Genomic DNA, 18,319 nt, shown 5'->3' with positions numbered 1-18,319 from the left:
GGCTGAGCGACGGCCGAGGGCGGGAAGTTTGAATGTCCTGGCACCACCCCGCTTAAGAACTGGCCAATCAGCGTCCAGCCTTCTGATCCGGGTCTCGCTGACCAATAGCGGTTAAGGGGGTGGGGCCTGTGCGCGCGCACCCGTCCTGGCGTCCGCGCGCTCCTCCTGCAGGCTCGTGGCTGGTAGTGACTCGGTCTCGCGCACGTCGAGGTCCCGGTGACAGAAAAGGCGGGAAAACTCCGCAAGTTGTCCGCCCGTGGGGTGGGGAAGCCTAGAGCGCGGGCCCGCGGCCTTGGGGGCGTGGTTGGCGGGGGCGGGAGCGGGAGCGGAGGCTGGCACCGCTCGCCCACACGGCCCGCAGGCCGTCTCCATCCCAGTGCAGCCTCGCGTGACAGGAATGGGAGTGGGCGAGCATTCCACAGACTGTCCGCCCGTGAAATCCGAGCAGCCGCCCCTCGGCAGGCCCCACAGATGACGAAAATAAACGTGACCTTTCCCTCGCCTCTGCCCTCCCCAGACCTCCCGGTGCACTTGCGCCCGCCTCGCTCCTGAACCGCCTTCATTTTTCGCAGCGCAGAGCCGCCCTGCCCATGGCCTCGGGGGGAGCGACCGCCGGCGGGCTGCGGCAGGGGCCGGGAGCCGGGGCGGCCCGCTGCCCCAGCCCGGCCCCAGTGCCGGGCCCCGCGGGGGCGGAGGACGACGCGGAGGAGCCGGCGGAGGTCTCTGGGGCGGCGAGGCCGGGGAGCGGGAGCGAGAACCAGTCGGGGGGGCGGGGGTTGCCGGACGTCCGGGCGATGGGAGGGGGGCCGCGGCTCAGCCCGCACAGGTACCCACGCGGGCGCTGCTCCCCCTGAGAGCTGAGAAGATGGTGACAGTTAAACAAGGCCCCGCGCTGAGGAGGGGTCCACATGCTGGCTTCCCTGTTTCCCGGCGAAGACCCACCTGTGCGTGCTGTGGGGTGCGGGCTGCTTGGGCATGGCCTACTACGACACCGGTGACGCCGCCGTCCACTTCATGCCGGACGCCCCGGACCTCGAGAGCCTGCAGCTTCTGCAGAGAGGTGGGCTTGGGCGCGAGCGCGGCTGCCTCGGCCCCGGGGCCCGTGTCTCTCGCACGTGCTCACCTGACTCAGTCGGTTTTATTGGTTGACTTCCAGAGGAAGGTCTGTTGTTTTTAAGACTCCATTTCATGATTCAACAGATATTTATTAGGTGCCTGCAAGGTGTCAGGTGCTGGAGAGACAGTCCTGGCAAACCCGCCATGTCTGTCCTCTTGGGGGGGCTTATACTCCAGTGACCATCTCCAGGGCACCCCTTCCCTGCCACCAGCCCACCAGCCCGCCGCCCTCTCCTCTCCCAGCTCTCATGCCTGGCTCCTGACGAGGCCCCGCACGTGTTGGGCGCTCCCTGCTCTTAGAGGAAATGCGTTTTTGAGACGGGGAGGCAGATAGCAAGGAAAGGGCTGTGGGTTTCCTCTTAGTAAAGGGATAAAGATTCTTTAACTCATTTGGTCTGCATTCTCCTTCCAAGTTCTGGATGAAATCAATCCCCGGTCTGTTGTTACCAGTGCCAAGCAGGATGAGAATATGACTCGGTTTCTGGGGAAGCTTGGTAAGGACGGGTAAAGTATGGAATGTTACAGGAGATTAAAGGGTCTTGGAGGGAGGTAGAGTCAGGGTGAGAGAGAAGGTGGGACAGAGGCACAAAGACTGGAATGTACTACAGGCTAATGGCCCTTTCTTTGCCTCCCTCACAGCCTCCCAGGAACACGGAGAGCCTAAGAGACCTGAAATCATATTTTTGCCAAGTGTGGATTTCGGTATCTCCTTTTGCTTGGCTCATTTCCGCATCCCAGTTTCCCAACCCTTTCTCCTAAATCCACCCCATCGTCAGGAGGTCTCTCCTCAGCCTTATCTCATCCTGAACCTTTGAGTCCTCCAAGCGCCACGACCAGTCTCAGGATCTCTCCTGCTCCCTACCCTTTAATAACCTGCACTTCCTATGAAACCTCCACTTAGGTGTCTAGGAATGCGGGCCTCCCCTGAGAAGAGAGTGGTGACACTATTTGGAATTGGAATTCCCCCCTTTAAGCCAAAGCATTTGTTGGGGGGCGAGGGGGAAGCTACTGCCTCAGTGACCTTGATGATCCATAAGGCACTTCCATAATCTCCCCAGATTTGCAAAAAAGACAGGGAATGTTCTATCCTAATTAGATGTTAACACATTAGTCTTATATGATCTTTTTCACCAAAAATCCCCAATTCCAGACAGATATCTTTCTTAGGCTGTGATCTCAAGCCAAACATCCTTATATTTTATATAGAGATAATTAGACCAAGGGTCTGAAAATTTGGTTCTTGTTTCAGTTTTCCGTTAACTGCCTGTGTAAACTTGACAAATCAGATCATCTGTCTTCTATTTTCTTTCTTAAAATAGAGTGAAAAATTGGATTACAAGGCCTTTCTCTTTCCAAAATAGGTCTGGAGATAAGCAAACAGCGCCTCCTTTCTGGAAGCTACTCTTTTATCCCAGACTCCATGACCACCACTGAGAAAATTCTCTTCCTCTCCTCCATAATTCCCTTTGACTGCCTTCTCATGGTGAGATGGGTCCTGGGAAGTCAGGGCTGGGATGCCACAGGTTGGAGAAAGGCAAAAGCACCCCAGTCCTTGGGTTGAGTCCTGGGAGTTTCTAGCCCAGCCCTGGAAAATAATAGCTTTCCCTGGTATTGTCCAGCCTTCAAGACTTTGGGATTTACCCAGCTCCACCCTTTAAAAAAAAAGTTGTTAATTGATTTCAGAGAAAGGGAGAGAGAGAGAAACATTAATTATATGAGAGAATCATTGATCAGCTGCCTCACGTCCCCCACTGGGGTCCAGCCCTCCACTGGGGGTCCAGCCCAACATGGGCACGTGCCCTGACCAGGAATCTCACCAGTGATCTCCTGGGTCATGGGTCACTGCTCAACCACTGAGCCACACCGGTCGGGCCCCCAGCTCCACTCTTGATCCTCTCAGGTTCGAGCACTTGGAGGGCTGCTCAAGTTCCTGGGTCGAAGAAGAATCGGGGTCGAACTGGAAGACTATAACGTCAGCGTTCCCATCCTGGGCTTTAAGAAATTTGTGTTGTAGGTGATTTACCCTAACCTCAGCCAAAGTAAGATGGAAAGTCTGACTAGTGACAGGGTGGGGGGGGAGGTAGTGATGGGGGGGTGGGAGGTAGTGATGGGGGGGGAGGTAGTGATGGGGGGTGGGAGGTAGTGATGGGGGTGGGCAGTGTGACCTGTCTCCAGGACACAGTGCAGCACCTGAGGGGATGTGGAGCTCCGGGACGAGCCTGAGACAGTATTCTGGAAGGTGGGGCAAAGGGGATGAAACTGAGAAATGAACTCCGACCTCATACCCCAGCACCTTCCCTTCTGCTTATTTTTTGCCCTCAGGACCCATCTAGTGAGCATAGATCAAGATACTTACAGGTAAGGAGATGGAGGCAGGCTGTCATCTCTGGGAAGGGAGAAGGATTAAGCTTAATGCGCTAATAATCCTAATGAGGCTCCAGTTTTTTTAATCCTGGGGCTATTAGGATAAATCTCCCTGAAGGAAAGAGTGGGAGTGAGTGGGAGAGAAGAAGAAAAGCATGAATGTGTCACTCTTCTGAAGAGAGAAACTGAGGCAGAGAGAAGTAGAGGACAAAACTTTTATCAAGACTTGATCTCAGCAGGATGTTTTCAACTCCTATTTTCTCAATTCCCTTTAAAAATCCAGCCTTAGCTGGTTTGGCTCAGTGGATAGAGCATTGGCCTGCAGACCAAAGGGTCCCGGGTTTGATTCCAGTCAAGGGCATGGACCTCAGTTGCAGGCTCCTCCCTGGCCTGGGCCCTGGTTGGGGCACGTGCAGGAGGCAACCAATGGATGTTTCTCTCATATCAACATTTCTCTGTCTTTCCCTCTCTTTTCCACTCTCTCTGAAGATCAATGGAAAAATATACTTGGGTGAGGATTAAAAAAAAAAAATCCAAGTTACCCAGAACTCCCCCATTTCTCCCTGACAGTGTTCTGCAGATATTTAAGAGTGAGGCTCACCCCTCAGTGTACAAAGTGGCCAGTGGACTGAAGGAGGGGCTCAGCCTCTTTGGTATGTGTGTCCCCTCCCTCATCCCACACTACAAAAGCCTTCCAGAAAAGCAGCTGCCTCCAAAATGTGTCCCAGCCCCTCTCCTCCCACTTCATTCCCATTGCCAGATGCCTCTGTCCTCCAACCCAACTTTCTTAGCCTTTTTGTACCCTTCCTGAACTCGGGCACCTCCCCTTACCCTGTAGTTACCCAATGTCATTAGCATATCTCTTACTTTACCAATTCCATGTTTATTCCTTAGGTTTGTATGAATGTCTCCACTAGCTGTGTACCTGTCTGGGGACTTGGGAGGCCCTTTGTATAAAGGAGAGTTAGTAACTGTGAAACTGCCCATATTTGATTTGCACTGAGTTGTTTCTGAGTTTAGGGTGTACTGGGGACATCGCCCCAAGTATCCACCTGGTTTCACTATCATATATCAGTGGGTTGTGTCTAATGTTTACATATATGTATTCGACTCTTTGTGAGTCTAGCTATGCTTGCTCTGCCTTTTTTTTTTTTTTTTGGCTGAGTGTTCCCTCTCCTAAGCCCATGTAAGGTAATACTGGCTCAGACTTGTGGCCAGCTGCTGACTTTGGCTGCCTTTGTGTCCTGTATCTGGGAAATGCCCCCCAAGCCCGCCTGCCCAACATTGGAATCTCTGATCCCATGTCTCAGCTTAGACACAGCCACACATTCCTTTCCCTGCCCCCTCACCTCCACAGGAATTCTCAACAGATGCCGCTGTAAGTGGGGAGAGAAGCTGCTCAGGTGAGTGGGACTCATACTCGTGCTATAAGCTAATGCATGCAGTCTGCAAACATACACACCACCCCATGTAGTAATAAAAACAACTGCCCTTTCCGTAATGCTGACTAAACGCATTTAATCCTTATAATGACCCCACGTGGTAGCTAGTATCATCCTCATTTTACATTGTCAGCACAGATAAACATACTCATTGATGATACTCTGACTTGGACACACACAAGCAGCAGAAACACAATCACAAAACCCTAATGTATACATGGTAATATCTTTAATTAGGAAAACCACACTTCAATTTGAGTTATTCTCTGATAACTCTCAAATTTGTGTGTCTAGTTCAGAGCTCCGTATGTAGAATGCTAATTACATATCATTGCTACCTGCAATTTCCACAGGCAGCTCAAACTCTGAGCATCCAAACCGACACCCATTGGTCCTGTTCCTCTTCCTGCATTCCCGATTCTGGGTGATAGCACTGCTGGCAGTACAGCTTCCCAAGCTCTGACTCCTGGATTGAGGTTCTCCCTCACCCTCCATATTTAATCATTCACTAGGGCCTGTTGTTGCTAGCCTCCAATGTCTCGGCCATTCCTTTCTCCCTCTTTCCACTGCTCTAATTCTGGCTATCATTTCTAACTGGGAGCATCGCATATGCCTCCAAATGGGTCTCTCTGCCTCTCCTCTCTTATTTTTCCCAGTCTATCTCTTATTCTAAAATACCGGTTAATTCAGAACAGAGATCTGAGCATGTCACTCCACTTTTTAAAAAACCTTAGGTAGAGCCGAAACCGGTTTGGCTCAGTGGATAGAGCGTCGGCCTGCGGACTGAAAGGTCCCAGGTTCGATTCTGGTCAAGGGCATGTTCCTTGGTTGCGGGCACATCCCCAGTAGGGGGTGTGCAGGAGGCAGCTGATCGATGTTTCTAACCTCTCTATCTCTCTCTCCCTTCCTCTCTATAAAAAAAAATAATAATAAAAAATAATAAAAAAAAAAACCTTAGGTAGAAACAAAAAAACAGGAGGCTTCCCCGTTACTGCAGGATGAAGATTAGCCTCATTAGCAGTATGATGTTCAGGACTCCTCCCATTCACCCCAAGTTTCATGAATAGGCTTACCTTCCCGTCACCCCTCCTTTCTTCCTGGATTCATCCTATATTCCAGTCATTTAGGGCCTCTGGCCATCTTGGAACTACACCATGCCTGTGTTTATACTGTTCCTTCTGGAAAGTCCCTGTTCACTTGTCAGACTCTTACTTCAAGGTGCAACCCAGCTGTCACCTTTTTCGTGAAGCTTTCATAGGCCCTTGTGAGGAGACCGACCTTCCCCTTCCTGTGTGCTCACGTAGTGCTTGTTTACATTTCCTAGTTGCACTAGGAATTAGTCATCTGTGAATTTGCTGGCCCTCGTAGCTGTGAACTCTGTGCAGTGGCCATTCCTGTTACCTCAGTGCCTGCCACATGGCCTTGCACTCAGTGAGTGAGCACAATGCATAGATGCAAGCATACAGGTGGCTTCATCTCTAAAAACTCAGCAGAATCCTTTGCTAGCCTACAGGTGCACAATCTTTTCCCCACCTCACCCACCCTGCAATGTGTGTTTTTTGGATGTTAATTTAGGATAATTTCCAGATAATTGGAGGGTGATATAATCTCAACCAGGGATGAGAAGGAAAGAATTCTCAATGGAGAAGAGAACTGAATTAAAGCTGGGAAGGAATGCAGATTACCCAGATAGGATTCCCCAGGGCATGGAATCATGACCCAAATGATGAACTAAGGGCCCAGCTGGCCTAAAGCCGGACAGGACACCAGGAAATTAAGTTAATGTCAAGTATGCTCTAAAAAGCACTGTCTTAGTATTCCAGAGATCTGAGTTTGAGTCCCAGCTTTACTTCTTACTAGCAGTATGACTTTGGATAAATTGTTTATGCTGTAAGGGCCTCATTTCCTCAGCTGTAAAATGAGGAAACTTGGCTTGGTTAAAGTCTCTCCTGGCACGAGCAGTAAAAACCTATATGTTTTACATGAAAGTTAGCTTAGTGAAGCTCATGTGCTCTCCAAGGTGGGGAAAGACATTCATAGACTGGCCTACACTGCCCTGGGTGGAGCAGCCTTTTGTGGTCAAGGAGCAGAGGTACCTAAAACCCACGCTCAAATCCAACTGAGCCCTCCACTTTATTCTAACCTGGGGTGTTCTAACCCAGGGTAACTGGCATAGACTACAGTGTGAGATACACATCCTCAGACCCAAGTGTCTCCACACGTCTCATATAAAACTAGAGGCTCGATGCACGAAATTTGTGCAAAAGTAGGCCTTCCTTCCCCCGGCTGCCGGCACCGGCTTCCCTCTGGCACCTGGGAGCTGGGTTTCCCTCACAGCCCTGGCTTTGTTCAGAAGGTCGTCTGGTCTAATTAGCATATTACACTTTTATTATTATAGACTAGAGGCCCAGTGCACGAAATTCATGCACAGGTAGGGTCCCCAGCAGCTGCCAGCTGGGGCCTCCCTTCGCACCCACCTTGGCCTGGCGCTGCCCGCTCACCTGCTCCACCATCCTGCCGCGGTCCTGCTGTCATCAGGACCCATCAGGCCAGCAGCACCTCCACTGCCGTCTGCTGCCAGCATCACATTGCAGACTCCTGCCATGTTCTGTGCTAACCCCCGGTTGGTCGAACTCCCACCCGTAGGGACAATTTGCATATTAGCCTTTTATTATATAGGACAGTGATGGGCAACCTTTTGAGCTTGGTGTGTCAAACTTCACCAAAAAACTGAGCATAACTCGGGTAGTGTGTAACTTTGAGGAAAAAACTAACTCCAAGACTCTAGTCGCAAATGTTTCATCCTCAGGAGCAGCAAATGTTTCATCCTCGGCATGCGGCTGCGTCATCAGAAATGGCTACGCGTGTCAGTGCTGACACACGTGTCATAGGTTCGCCATCACTGATATAGGATAATGGCTTGCTCTAATGTAGAAAAGAATCTGTGGGCTCACAGTCCTTACAGAATCTCACACTTTTCATAGCCATAGGGAGATAGGGACACCCAGAACTGGATAAACATAGATGAGACATTTATTTCTGTACACTAACTTAATTAGTAGTAAATACCTCAGATACACAAAAGGTATAAATATTAATAATACTATAAGCTGTTTTTCCACCAGTCAATCTAAAAATTAGTGTTATTGAAGCCCCTTAGATGTCCCTCCCCAATCCTCTATTCTCTGTAGAGACGACTATTATCATGAATTGAGGACTTAAATCATTACACATGGGACAATTATATACTTAAATAGGAAAAGACGGATGCTTGTGCTATTACACCAGAGACACTTTCACAGCTATACAAACTCATTCAGACTCACCCTCTCCTACTCAGCCACCAAGAAAGCTAGATTGTCATACAGATGCTTCAACACACCACCCTCTCTCTAAAATATCACATACCCACATGGAATGACACACATGGTCATATCCATCAAAACTGATACACAGACACAGTTGTGCTCATATCCAGAGATTCAGTAGATGCATGTAAACACCCCTGCATAGATACAACACTGTACTTGCCAGTACAGATACATATTGCCACAATCATCAGGGACCTGCAAACACACATTTTCACAAATTGAGATCACGACAATGCTGAGAACAGATGTAATTTCAAGTTTCTTCACCCCAACCTTCACTTCCAGGCTGTGGTTCACACGTCCCACTCATGACCTGGGGGAACTAAATTCTCGTCTAGACGTCATTCAGTTTTTCCTGCTACCCCAGAATCTGGACATGGCTCAGATGCTGCATCGGTTGCTGGGTCACATCAAGAACGTGCCTGTGAGCCCAGGGTTGGGGGCAGTGAGGTGGGGAGGAGGTTGAGGGCTGATCCAGGACATTGGGCTTCCTGAGGGGCATTAGAGTGGGAGAGGGAAAACAGTCTTTGTCCCCTGTCCGACTGTCCTTATCTGACTGTAGCTGATTCTGAAACGCATGAAGTTGTCCCACACCAAGGTCAGCGACTGGCAGGTTCTCTACAAGGTAGGACCTACCTTCTTGAATCCTAGAAGTTCAGGTTAAGCCCCTCAGCTTGTGTTCTAGACTCTGTACTGTGGTTATCTTGTCCAACTTGATCCTAACACTATTTTTAAGCTTGTATTGTCCAAAATATTTTTTTTTGTTTTTAATCTTCACCAGTCTCTCTCTCTCTCTCTCTCTCTCTCTCTCTCTCTCTCTCTCTCTCTATATATATATATATATATATATATATATATATATATATATATATATAATTATTTATTTATTTATTTACTGATTTTAGAGAAAGGGAAAGGGAGAGAGAAACATTGATGTATGAGAGAAACATCAGTTGGTTGCCTCCCATACACACCCCCACGGGGATCCAACCCACAACCAGGTATGTGTCCTGACTCAGAATCGAAGCAGCAGCCTTTCAGTACATGAGACGATACTCCAGCCAACGGAGCCACACCAGCCAGGGCTGTCCAAAAATTTAGAGAGCATAATAAGCTGAACCCTCATGTATCCACCTTGCAGCCTCAACACTTATTTCATGTATATCTTCTCCCACTTTCCACTTCCTGGATTATTTTGAAGCAATTCCCAGCCATCATATCATTTTACCCATAAATGTTTAAATATGATTTCTAAAAGAAAATTATTTTTGAAAATAAATAACTACTGCCCTGGCTGGTATGACTTAGTGGTTGGATTGGTGGCCAGCACACAGAAGGGTTGCGAGTTCAATTCCAGGTCAAGGGCACATACCTGTGGGTTGCAGGTTCGATTCAAGGCCCCAATTGGGGTGCATGTTGGAAGCAACCTATTGATGTGTCTCTCACATCAGTGTTTCTCTCTCTCTCTCTCTCTCTCTCTCTCTCTCTCTCTCTCTCTCCCTTCCCTCCCTCTCTAAAATATATAAAAACATATTTTAAAAATAAAATTTAAAAAGGATTTTCCTTAAAAAAAATCAATGGAAAAAATACCTTGAGAGAGGATTAACAAAAAAATTTTTAAAGAATAACTACCATTATCGTACCTAAAATTAACAATTACTTAATGTCACCAACTATCTAATGTCTACATATCTAATCATTTCTTAAATGTCATGATTTTTTAAATTAGTTTGTTTAATTAGGAACCAAATATGTTCAACATATGGCAATGGGGTGATGTCTCCTTTAAGTCTCTTTTATGGGTTCCTTCTTCTCTTTCTGTCTTTCTCTGTCTGTGTCTTTGTGTGTCTGTCTCCTCTCTCTCTCTCTCTCTCTCTCTCTCTCTCTCTCTCTCTCTCTCTCTCATTTTCATTCTCCTTACAAGTTATTTGTTGAAGAAGCTGAGTCATTTGTCCTATAGAGCTTCCCTTAGCCTGGATTTTGCTGATTATAGTCCCTAGGTGATTTTGATATGTTTCTGTCTCTCTTAGAATTTCTTTTTTTTTAATATATATATTTTTATTTTTGATTGTTTGGTTAATCCTCACCCAAGGATATTTTTTCCCCCATTGATTTTTAGAGAGAGTGGAAGGGAGGGGTAGAGATAGATAGAAACATCAATCCGCTGCCTCCTGCACTGCCCCCACTGGGGATCGAGCCTGCAACCCGGGCATGTGCCCAGACCAGGAATGGAATCTGTAAACTCCTGGTGCATGGGTTGATGCTCAACCACTGAGCCACACCATCCAGGTGCAAAGTGGTTATTTTAATCCTGTCATTCTTTATTTATTAGCCAGAACGTTTCCTTAAGGAAAACCTTCCTCTCGTCTGCTCTTTCCTTACCCAGTGATACAGTTCATATCACAGAAAGTTGCCTGATTTTTTTCTCTGCCTTTATTTGCCAGCTGTCATCTTAGTAAACTAGTCCCTAAATCCGCCCAGGTAGCCAATGAGTTTTTTGTTGTTGTTATTTTAGTATCATTATGAACTCATAGATTTACACACGCTTCAGTCCACTGCATTTTTAATCTTTTTTTTTTTTTTTTTTGCATTTTGATCCGTCTGTGTTGGAAAGCAGCTAAAACACTTCATATGTGGCTGTGCAAAAATAGTCAATATCCTATTACCCCGTTACTTCACCAGCAAGTCTAATTTTCTAAAAACACCAAGGTTAGCCTGAGGTTACTTCAGGTTTTCCGTCTGTCAAGGAGACCTGGAATAAAAATCTTCAGATTACCAACAGGGTTCCCAAGCGGCTGTGAGATCCGCGGCTGCCTGCGGCTCTTCCTCCTCAGCTGGGATCTGCATTTTTAATCTTTATACTTGTTCAAATTATTCTGTCTTTTGCTGATGGGAGCCTCTTGAAGTTGGCTCCTGAGTCCTTTAAACACAGTTCTGGTAGATTTTTAAAAATATATATTTGTATTGATTTCAGAGAGAAAGGGAGAGGGAGAGAGAGATAGAAACATCAATGATGAGAGAGAATCATTGATCAGTTGCCTCCTGCACTCCCCCTACTGGGGGTTGAGCCCACAACACAGGCATGTGCCCTTGACTGGAATCGAACCTGGGACCCCTCAGTCTGCAGGCTGACGCTCTATCCACTGAGCCAAACTGGCTAGGGCCGTGGTCGGCAAACTGCGGCTCGAGAGCCACATGCGGCTCTTTGGCCCCTTGAGTGTGGCTCTTCCACAAAATACGATGGCCTGGGTGAGGCTATTTTGAAGAAGTGGCGTTAGAAGAAGTTTAAGTTTAAAAAATTTGGCTCTCAAAAGAAATTTCAATCGTTGTGCTGTTGATATTTGGCTCTGTTGACTAATGAGTTTGCCGACTACCGGGCTGGGGCAACTCTGGTAGATTTTGATAGCCTCCCTGCCTCTGGTTTGACAAGGTACATAATTCACATCTCCTGGTTCTGACCGGGAACCAGACATTTCCCCAAGGAGCCCTGGTTCTTTGTAGTGAGAAGTGTTATTTCTGCACCACAGTCTGCAGCCTAGAGGGGACTCCTCATGTTTTGTTATTGCTTCTAGGTCTTTTCTGTGAACAGATCTAGGAACGTTAAGAACAATAAAATACATGATAAATTAGCGCTAATACCACCATTTTACACTTGGAACCACAGTATTCTTAACTTGTATATTCCTTTACTATACTTACCTTTTCAGTATTTTCTTCTTCCATATTGGAAATTCTGGTTCTGAGTAACACTAGGAATGATAAAATTACAATATCACTCATTTGCTTTTTCCTACATTATATCCACAACAATCTTATTATGGAAATATCAGCACTACTACCAACTATACGATTATTGAAAACTGTTAAGATTTTTTATTTTTAAAAAATATATTTTACTTATTTTTTACAGAGAGGAAGGGAGAGGGAGAGAGAGTTGGAAACATCGGTAAGAGAGAAACATCAATCAGCTGCCTCCTGCGCACCCCCCACTGGGGATGTGCCCGCAACCAAGGTACATGCCCTTGACTGGAATCAAACCTGGGACCCTTGAGTCCGCAAGCCGACGTTCTATCCACTGAGCCAAACCGGCCAGGGCTGTTAAGATGTTTATGAGGGGAGAGAGGGGAAGTTCTTTTTGTCCCCACTGGGGATATACAAATCACTGTATTTTAGTCACTTGGAAAAGTTCCACTCAGTGTGGTTATGCCACTATATGGACATACATATTTATTTATGTTCCTTTGTTTCATTCTGTTTTTTTATTATTAGGAATTTCTTTTTAAATTTTAATTTAATTATAGGATTATATAAAATATTTACATAGTTTCAAAGTCAAATCTCCCAAACAAAGATATAATAAACTAATTCTAGCTTCTATCCTTGCCACCTACAGATAATCTTTTCTTTTTTTAAGATTTTTAAAAATATTTTTTATTGATTTCAGAGAGGAAGGAAGAGGAAGAGAGAGATAGAAACATCAATGATGAGAGAGAATCATTGACTGGCTGCCTCCTGCACGCCTCACACTGGGGATCGAGACCAACCCTGGGAAATGCCCTGACCAGGAATCATACCGTGACCTCCTGGTTCATAGGTCGACGCTCAGCTAGGGGACTCCACTGAGCCACTCCAGCCGGGTGATAATCTTTTCTTTTTAAAAATATGTCTTGCCCTGGCCGGGTAGCTCAGTTGATTAGAGCGTCATCCTGATACGCCAAGGTTGCGAGTTTGATCCCTGGTCAGGGCACATACAACAATCAACCAATGAATGCATAAGTGGAACAACAAATCATCGATGTTTCTCTCTCTCTCTTTCCCTCCCTCTCTCTCAAAAATAAATAAAAATTCCATGGACACAGACAGTAGTGCAGTGAAGGCCTGGAGAGGGGGCAGAAGTGGAGTGGAGGTGGCCAATGGGGACATTTGTAATACTTTCAACAATAAGGACACAGCCCTGGCCAGTGTACTCAGTGGTTAGAGCATTGGCCTGCAAACCAAAGGGCTGCAGGTTCGATTTCCTGTCAAGGGCATGTACCTGGGTTGCAGATTCCATCCTGTACCAAGTCGGGGTGCGGGAAGCAACCAATCGATATGTCTCTCTCACATCGATGTTGGTCTCTCTCTCCCTACATCCACTCTCTCTAAAAAACAATGGAAAAAATATCCTTGGTGAGAATTAACTAAATAAATAAACAAATTTGAAATTAAATTTAAAAAATTTTTAAAAGTGTATCTTCTTGCCTAGGCTGTAAGCTCATGTGGACAGGGACCACATTTTGGTTGTCTTTTTACCTGTGTTCAGTGCAGTGCCTGGCACATTTCCTCCCTCGTTGTTTCATTTTGCCTTTGAGATCTTCTCTCTGTCTTTGTTATTGTGTTTTTCCGCGTTGATCTTCGATCTCAGTTCATCCTTGTCCCCTCTCCTCAGCCAGGGCTGGGTGTGGGCCACCATCCTCTGTCCATTTCTCCTACAGACTGTGTACAGTGCCCTGGGCCTGAGGGATGCTTGTCGCTCGCTGCCCCAGTCCATCCAGCTCTTTCGGGACATTGCCCAAGAGTTCTCTGATGACTTGCACCACATCGCCAGCCTCATTGGCAAAGTGGTGAGTAGAAGGAAAAAGGCCAAGCCCCTGGGGAACTAGAGGCAAGAGATACGCTGTGGAAGCTGGGGAAGCCGGGGAGACACTGAGGTCAGCTGAATGACCAATAAATGGGATGGTGACAGGAGGCAGCAGAACATCAGGAATGTGCTTGGAAGGTTAGGGTTAAATCAGGGGCTGCAGGGGGAAGTGGAGCCCAGCTGGAGGTGAGCAACAGGACGGAAAGATGGTGCTGGCTGATAAGCAACTGGACGTCTTGCCTCCTCAGGTGGACTTTGAGGGCAGTCTCGCTGCAAACCGCTTCACAGTCCTCCCCAACATAGACCCTGAAATTGATGAGAGTGAGTATTGGGTGTGGGGACGGGCCTGTGAGCCCCGAAACACACGCCTGCAAGTGATGGGGTGCCATCCTTGGTGCGCGGCCACTGCAACGGCATAATCATGGCAACCAGGGCAGGAACCTCACTTTCGATATCCAAGTGTCTTCCACCCCCTAGAAAAACGAAGGCTGGTGGGACTTCCCAGTTTCCTCACTGAGGTCGCTCGGAAGGAGCTGGAGAATCTGGACTGCCGCATTCCTTCATGCAGCGTCATCTACATCCCTCTGGTGAGGGCAGGAGGCTGGGTGTGACCTCTGGGGGCTTCTGGAGGAGATAGTAGACTTATGGACACATTAGTAGATAAGAAAACTTCTGGAGAAGTTTGAAGAACATGAACACCTTGTGGTGGCTCTAGCCCCTGAGGGAAGCACTGGGGATCGGGAGAGCAAGTGCCCAGTACATCACGTGAGCTCTGCTTTCTCTTCATGCTCTCCAGATCGGCTTCCTCCTTTCTATTCCCCGCCTGCCTTCCATGGTGGAGGCCAGTGACTTTGAGATCGAGGGCCTGGACTTCATGGTAAGACCCTTGACCTCTGTAGGGAGGTGATAAGGAAAATGAATCAGCAGCTGCCAGGAGGCTTAGCCCTATCAGCACTGCCCAATATGGGATCTCTCTTCGGTCCTTTTACTTTCATCTTTATTAGCTCCGAGATGCAGGAGAAAGAAGTCGGGTGGGGGCCTGCAGACGGGGCTATAATTGTGGGAGAGGATGGGGACCGAGAGATGCAAAGCCACAGCGTGAGCCCCTTACCCAGTTCCTCTCAGAGGAGAAGCTGCACTATCGCAGTGCTCGAACCAAGGAGCTGGACGCATTGCTGGGGGACCTGCACTGCGACATCCGTGGTGAGGAGGAGCGAAAGGCTGGGCGTGGGCAGCTCTGAGAGGATTCCAACAGGCTCCTTTTCTTCCTGCTCTCGCTCTGCACTCGGACTCCCCTTCTCTGAATGCCTCTGGGGTCTCACACAGCATCCGCCAGCCTGTTTCCAGGTCCCTCTGCTGGCTTCTTTCTCTCCTTCACGTTCCCCCGGAGCTGACCCCCAGCTCCTCCCTCACCTACCATCAGACCAGGAGACCCTGCTGATGCACCAGCTGCAGTGTCAGGTGCTGGCTCGGGCGGCTGTCTTGACCCGGGTGTTGGACCTTGCTTCCCGCCTGGACGTCCTGCTGGCTCTTGCCAGTGCTGCCCGGGACTATGGCTACTCAAGGCCCCGTTACTCTCCCCGACTCTTTGGGGTACGAATCCAGAATGGCAGGTGAGAACAGAAGTGGGTGGAGGCATAGACACAAGGAGCCTGAAAGCCCCATATTCTGGGGGCTTCACCCATCTGGGCGATGTGTGAAGTACTTCTCCACCCACTGCAGACATCCTCTGATGGAACTCTGTGCCCGAACCTTTGTGCCCAACTCCGCAGAGTGTGGTGGGGACAAAGGGAGGGTCAAAGTCATCACTGGACCCAACTCCTCCGGGAAGAGCATATACCTCAAACAGGTAGGAGAAGCCTACACGCTGGCCTCTGGCATCTTCATCATCTCCTCCCCCACCTGCTAGCCAACCCAGGTCGCTCAGCTCTTCTCCTGCTGTGTTCTGACCCTGCCTGTCATGCAGACACTATAACCCACACCCTGTTCCTCACCTTCCCTTGAGGGAGAGCCATGCCCTAATAGAGCTTTGCATGGCCTCAGTCCCCTTCCCTCACCTCTGAATAGGTCCATGCCATTCCCCAGTGTGCCTCTGCCCACTCCGTCCCTCTCTACTGGTTCTAAAGTGAGTGGAAGGGGCCACGGCCATCTAGTAAACTGTGTCCGTCTCTCCTTGATCTGTCATTCACCCCTTAGTTTAGCCTCACCTTCACCTCAGCCCATACCACCAGGCCCAGACTCTGTCTCCTCCCTGCTTAGGTAGGCTTGATCACATTCATGGCCTTGGTGGGCAGCTTTGTGCCAGCCGAGGAAGCCGACATCGGGGCAGTAGACGCCATCTTCACCCGCATTCATAGCTGCGAATCCATCTCCCTTGGCCTCTCCACTTTCATGATCGACCTCAACCAGGTCAAAGGGAGTAAAGAGCGGTGGGATTGGGATGGGGGGAAATGGGGAAGGAACTCCACCCCTGAAAAATGATCAGGAAAAACATTCCCTCTGCTGCCTGCCCTCTACACTAGGGAACCTCTTTTTTGGGGGTGGCTAATCCTCACCCAAGGATATTTTTTCCATTAATTTTTAGAATGGAAGGGAGGGAGTGCGGGGGAGAGAAATAGAGAAACATGACAAATGAACTGGTTGCCTTCCGTATGTGCCCCCACCAGGGATTGAACCTGCGACCCAGGTACGTGCCCTTGACCAGGAATAGAACCCGTGACCCTTCAATGTGAGGGCCAGTGCTTTAACCACTGAGCACCACTGGCCAGAGCTAGGGAACCTCTTTTGAATCCTTGCTTTGTATGTGGCATTGTTGGCAATGAAAGGGTGAACAAAGCATGCACCTCTCATTAAAGACTTCCCAGTCCATTGGAGTGGACACACAAGCAGCTGTATTCATGGCAGACTGGTCAGTGTTACAGGCCTCGAATGCTAATGAAACTCTCTTTGTCCACCTGGTACCCAGCAGGTGGCAAAAGCAGTGAACAATGCCACCGAGCGGTCTCTGGTCCTTATTGATGAATTTGGAAAGGGAACCAACACGGTGAGGGGAAATCTGATGAGGAACTAAGGAGAAATGGAGGCGGGCAGAGGAGCAGGAGGGGGAGGTCGGGCTTCAGGAAAAAGGTGTGTGGGGGCCGAAAAGAAACAGCAAAGTGCAAGATGGAAAAGGCCAGGGCAGGTGGGGGGACACGGGGCACCCGTGGTTCTGCCCCTTACCCTGTCCTCGGCACAGGTGGATGGGCTCGCACTGCTGGCCGCTGTGCTCCGACACTGGCTGGCACTCGGACCCACATGCCCCCACGTCTTTGTGGCCACCAACTTTCTGAGCCTCGTTCAGCTACCCTTGTTGCCACAGGGGCCCCTTGTGCAGTATTTGGTGAGGAAACTAATCTCGTCCCTCGGGGTCCCTAAGCCAAGCGTTTCCCAGAGCTGGAGACTGGCTCCTTCATCAGAGCGGGCTCCCTGACCACAGGGACCTGTCCCTTCCCTTTCCTCACTCCCCTTAGGGATTGGCTATGGGCTTCAGGGCGGGACGCTGAGTGGCAATGACACACTGTCCCCTTCCATTCTTTTTTAAGACCATGGAGACCTGTGAGGACGGGAATGACCTTGTCTTCTTCTATCGGGTTTGCGAAGGTGTGGCCAACGCCAGCCATGCCTCCCACACAGCTGCCCAAGCCAGGCTTCCGGACAAACTCATAGCTCGTGGCAAGGAGGTGATGAGATTCATGCCAACCCCGTCCATCAGGGCTCCCTCCCCGCTCCTGCTCCTCATGGGCCGGGTTCCTGGGCCCATGGCATTTCTTCTTTTCTTACCCAATCCCCACCCTGCCCCTCCTCCTTGTTCCTAGGTCTCGGACTTGATCCGCAGTGGTAAGCCCATCAAGCCTCTCAAGGAGCTGCTGAAGGAGAAGCAAATGGAAAAGTGAGTGGGTGACCCAGGGTCCTGTTCTAGCATCTTCTGCAGCTCGTTTCCCCTTTCAGGGACTCAGAAGGCCTTTTTGCCTTTCAATGACCCGGTTTCTTTGTGAAATCCCTAAACTTCCAAGGTCCGGGCCTCCTCTGCCACCACCTCTCCCCTCTGCTCAGGACTGTTAGCCGTTCTCTCATACAGCTCTCTGTGCTCTCCCCTCAGTTGCCAGACATTAGTAGACAAGTTTCTGAAACTGGATTTGGAAGACCCCAACCTGGACCTGGACAGTTTCATGAGTCAGGAAGTGCTCCCTGCAGCCACCACCGTCCTCTGAGTCCTTCTTCGCCCTCCCCACTTCCCAAGCCCTGTGGGCTGCCGCGCCCTTTTTGTTTCTTCAGACCCAGAGTTCTCAGTTTCCCCAGAAATTGTTTCACATTAGGAATAAAGTTTACTTTGGAGAAAGTTGTTTCCTTAGACCAGCCAAAACAAA

General features: G+C 48.9%; 1 protein-coding gene across 3 annotated transcripts; it reads left to right on the top strand.

Annotated features, from left to right (window-relative positions):
* The first annotated feature begins 15 nt into the window (after positions 1-15).
* MSH5 (mutS homolog 5) lies at positions 16-18,314 on the top strand. 3 transcript variants are annotated; one of them, XM_079781559.1, is made up of 24 exons: positions 16-719; positions 937-1,060; positions 1,530-1,610; positions 1,756-1,818; positions 2,478-2,599; positions 3,017-3,126; positions 3,439-3,474; positions 4,051-4,133; positions 4,838-4,883; positions 8,579-8,717; positions 8,856-8,918; positions 13,768-13,896; positions 14,162-14,234; positions 14,391-14,500; positions 14,710-14,790; positions 14,918-15,116; positions 15,337-15,526; positions 15,636-15,762; positions 16,173-16,322; positions 16,879-16,956; positions 17,149-17,292; positions 17,495-17,632; positions 17,768-17,841; positions 18,052-18,314. In XM_079781559.1, exons 1-24 carry the CDS (start codon positions 591-593, stop codon positions 18,161-18,163), a joined length of 2,601 nt encoding a protein of 866 aa, XP_079637685.1. In that variant the 5' UTR covers positions 16-590; the 3' UTR covers positions 18,164-18,314. The 3 variants fall into 3 exon arrangements, with proteins under 3 accessions (XP_079637685.1, XP_079637686.1, XP_079637687.1); XM_079781560.1 differs by having other exon boundaries at positions 15,029-15,116; positions 18,052-18,311; XM_079781561.1 differs by having other exon boundaries at positions 15,029-15,116; positions 16,882-16,956; positions 18,052-18,308.
* Positions 18,315-18,319: the final 5 nt, after the last annotated feature.

This window comes from Cnephaeus nilssonii (assembly GCF_951640355.1).
Source record: "Cnephaeus nilssonii genome assembly, chromosome: 9".
NCBI lineage: Eukaryota > Metazoa > Chordata > Mammalia > Chiroptera > Vespertilionidae > Cnephaeus > Cnephaeus nilssonii.
This window is presented reverse-complemented; position numbering and strand designations above follow the sequence as displayed.

Bases quoted from the DNA above. Each gene is read 5' to 3' on its own strand.
- MSH5 (XM_079781559.1), top strand. From the start codon at position 591: ATGGCCTCGGGGGGAGCGACCGCCGGCGGGCTGCGGCAGGGGCCGGGA. The intron at 2,600-3,016 runs GTGAGATGGGTC...TGATCCTCTCAG, and splicing joins CCTTTGACTGCCTTCTCATG to GTTCGAGCACTTGGAGGGCT. The intron at 17,633-17,767 runs GTGATGAGATTC...CCTTGTTCCTAG, and splicing joins TCATAGCTCGTGGCAAGGAG to GTCTCGGACTTGATCCGCAG.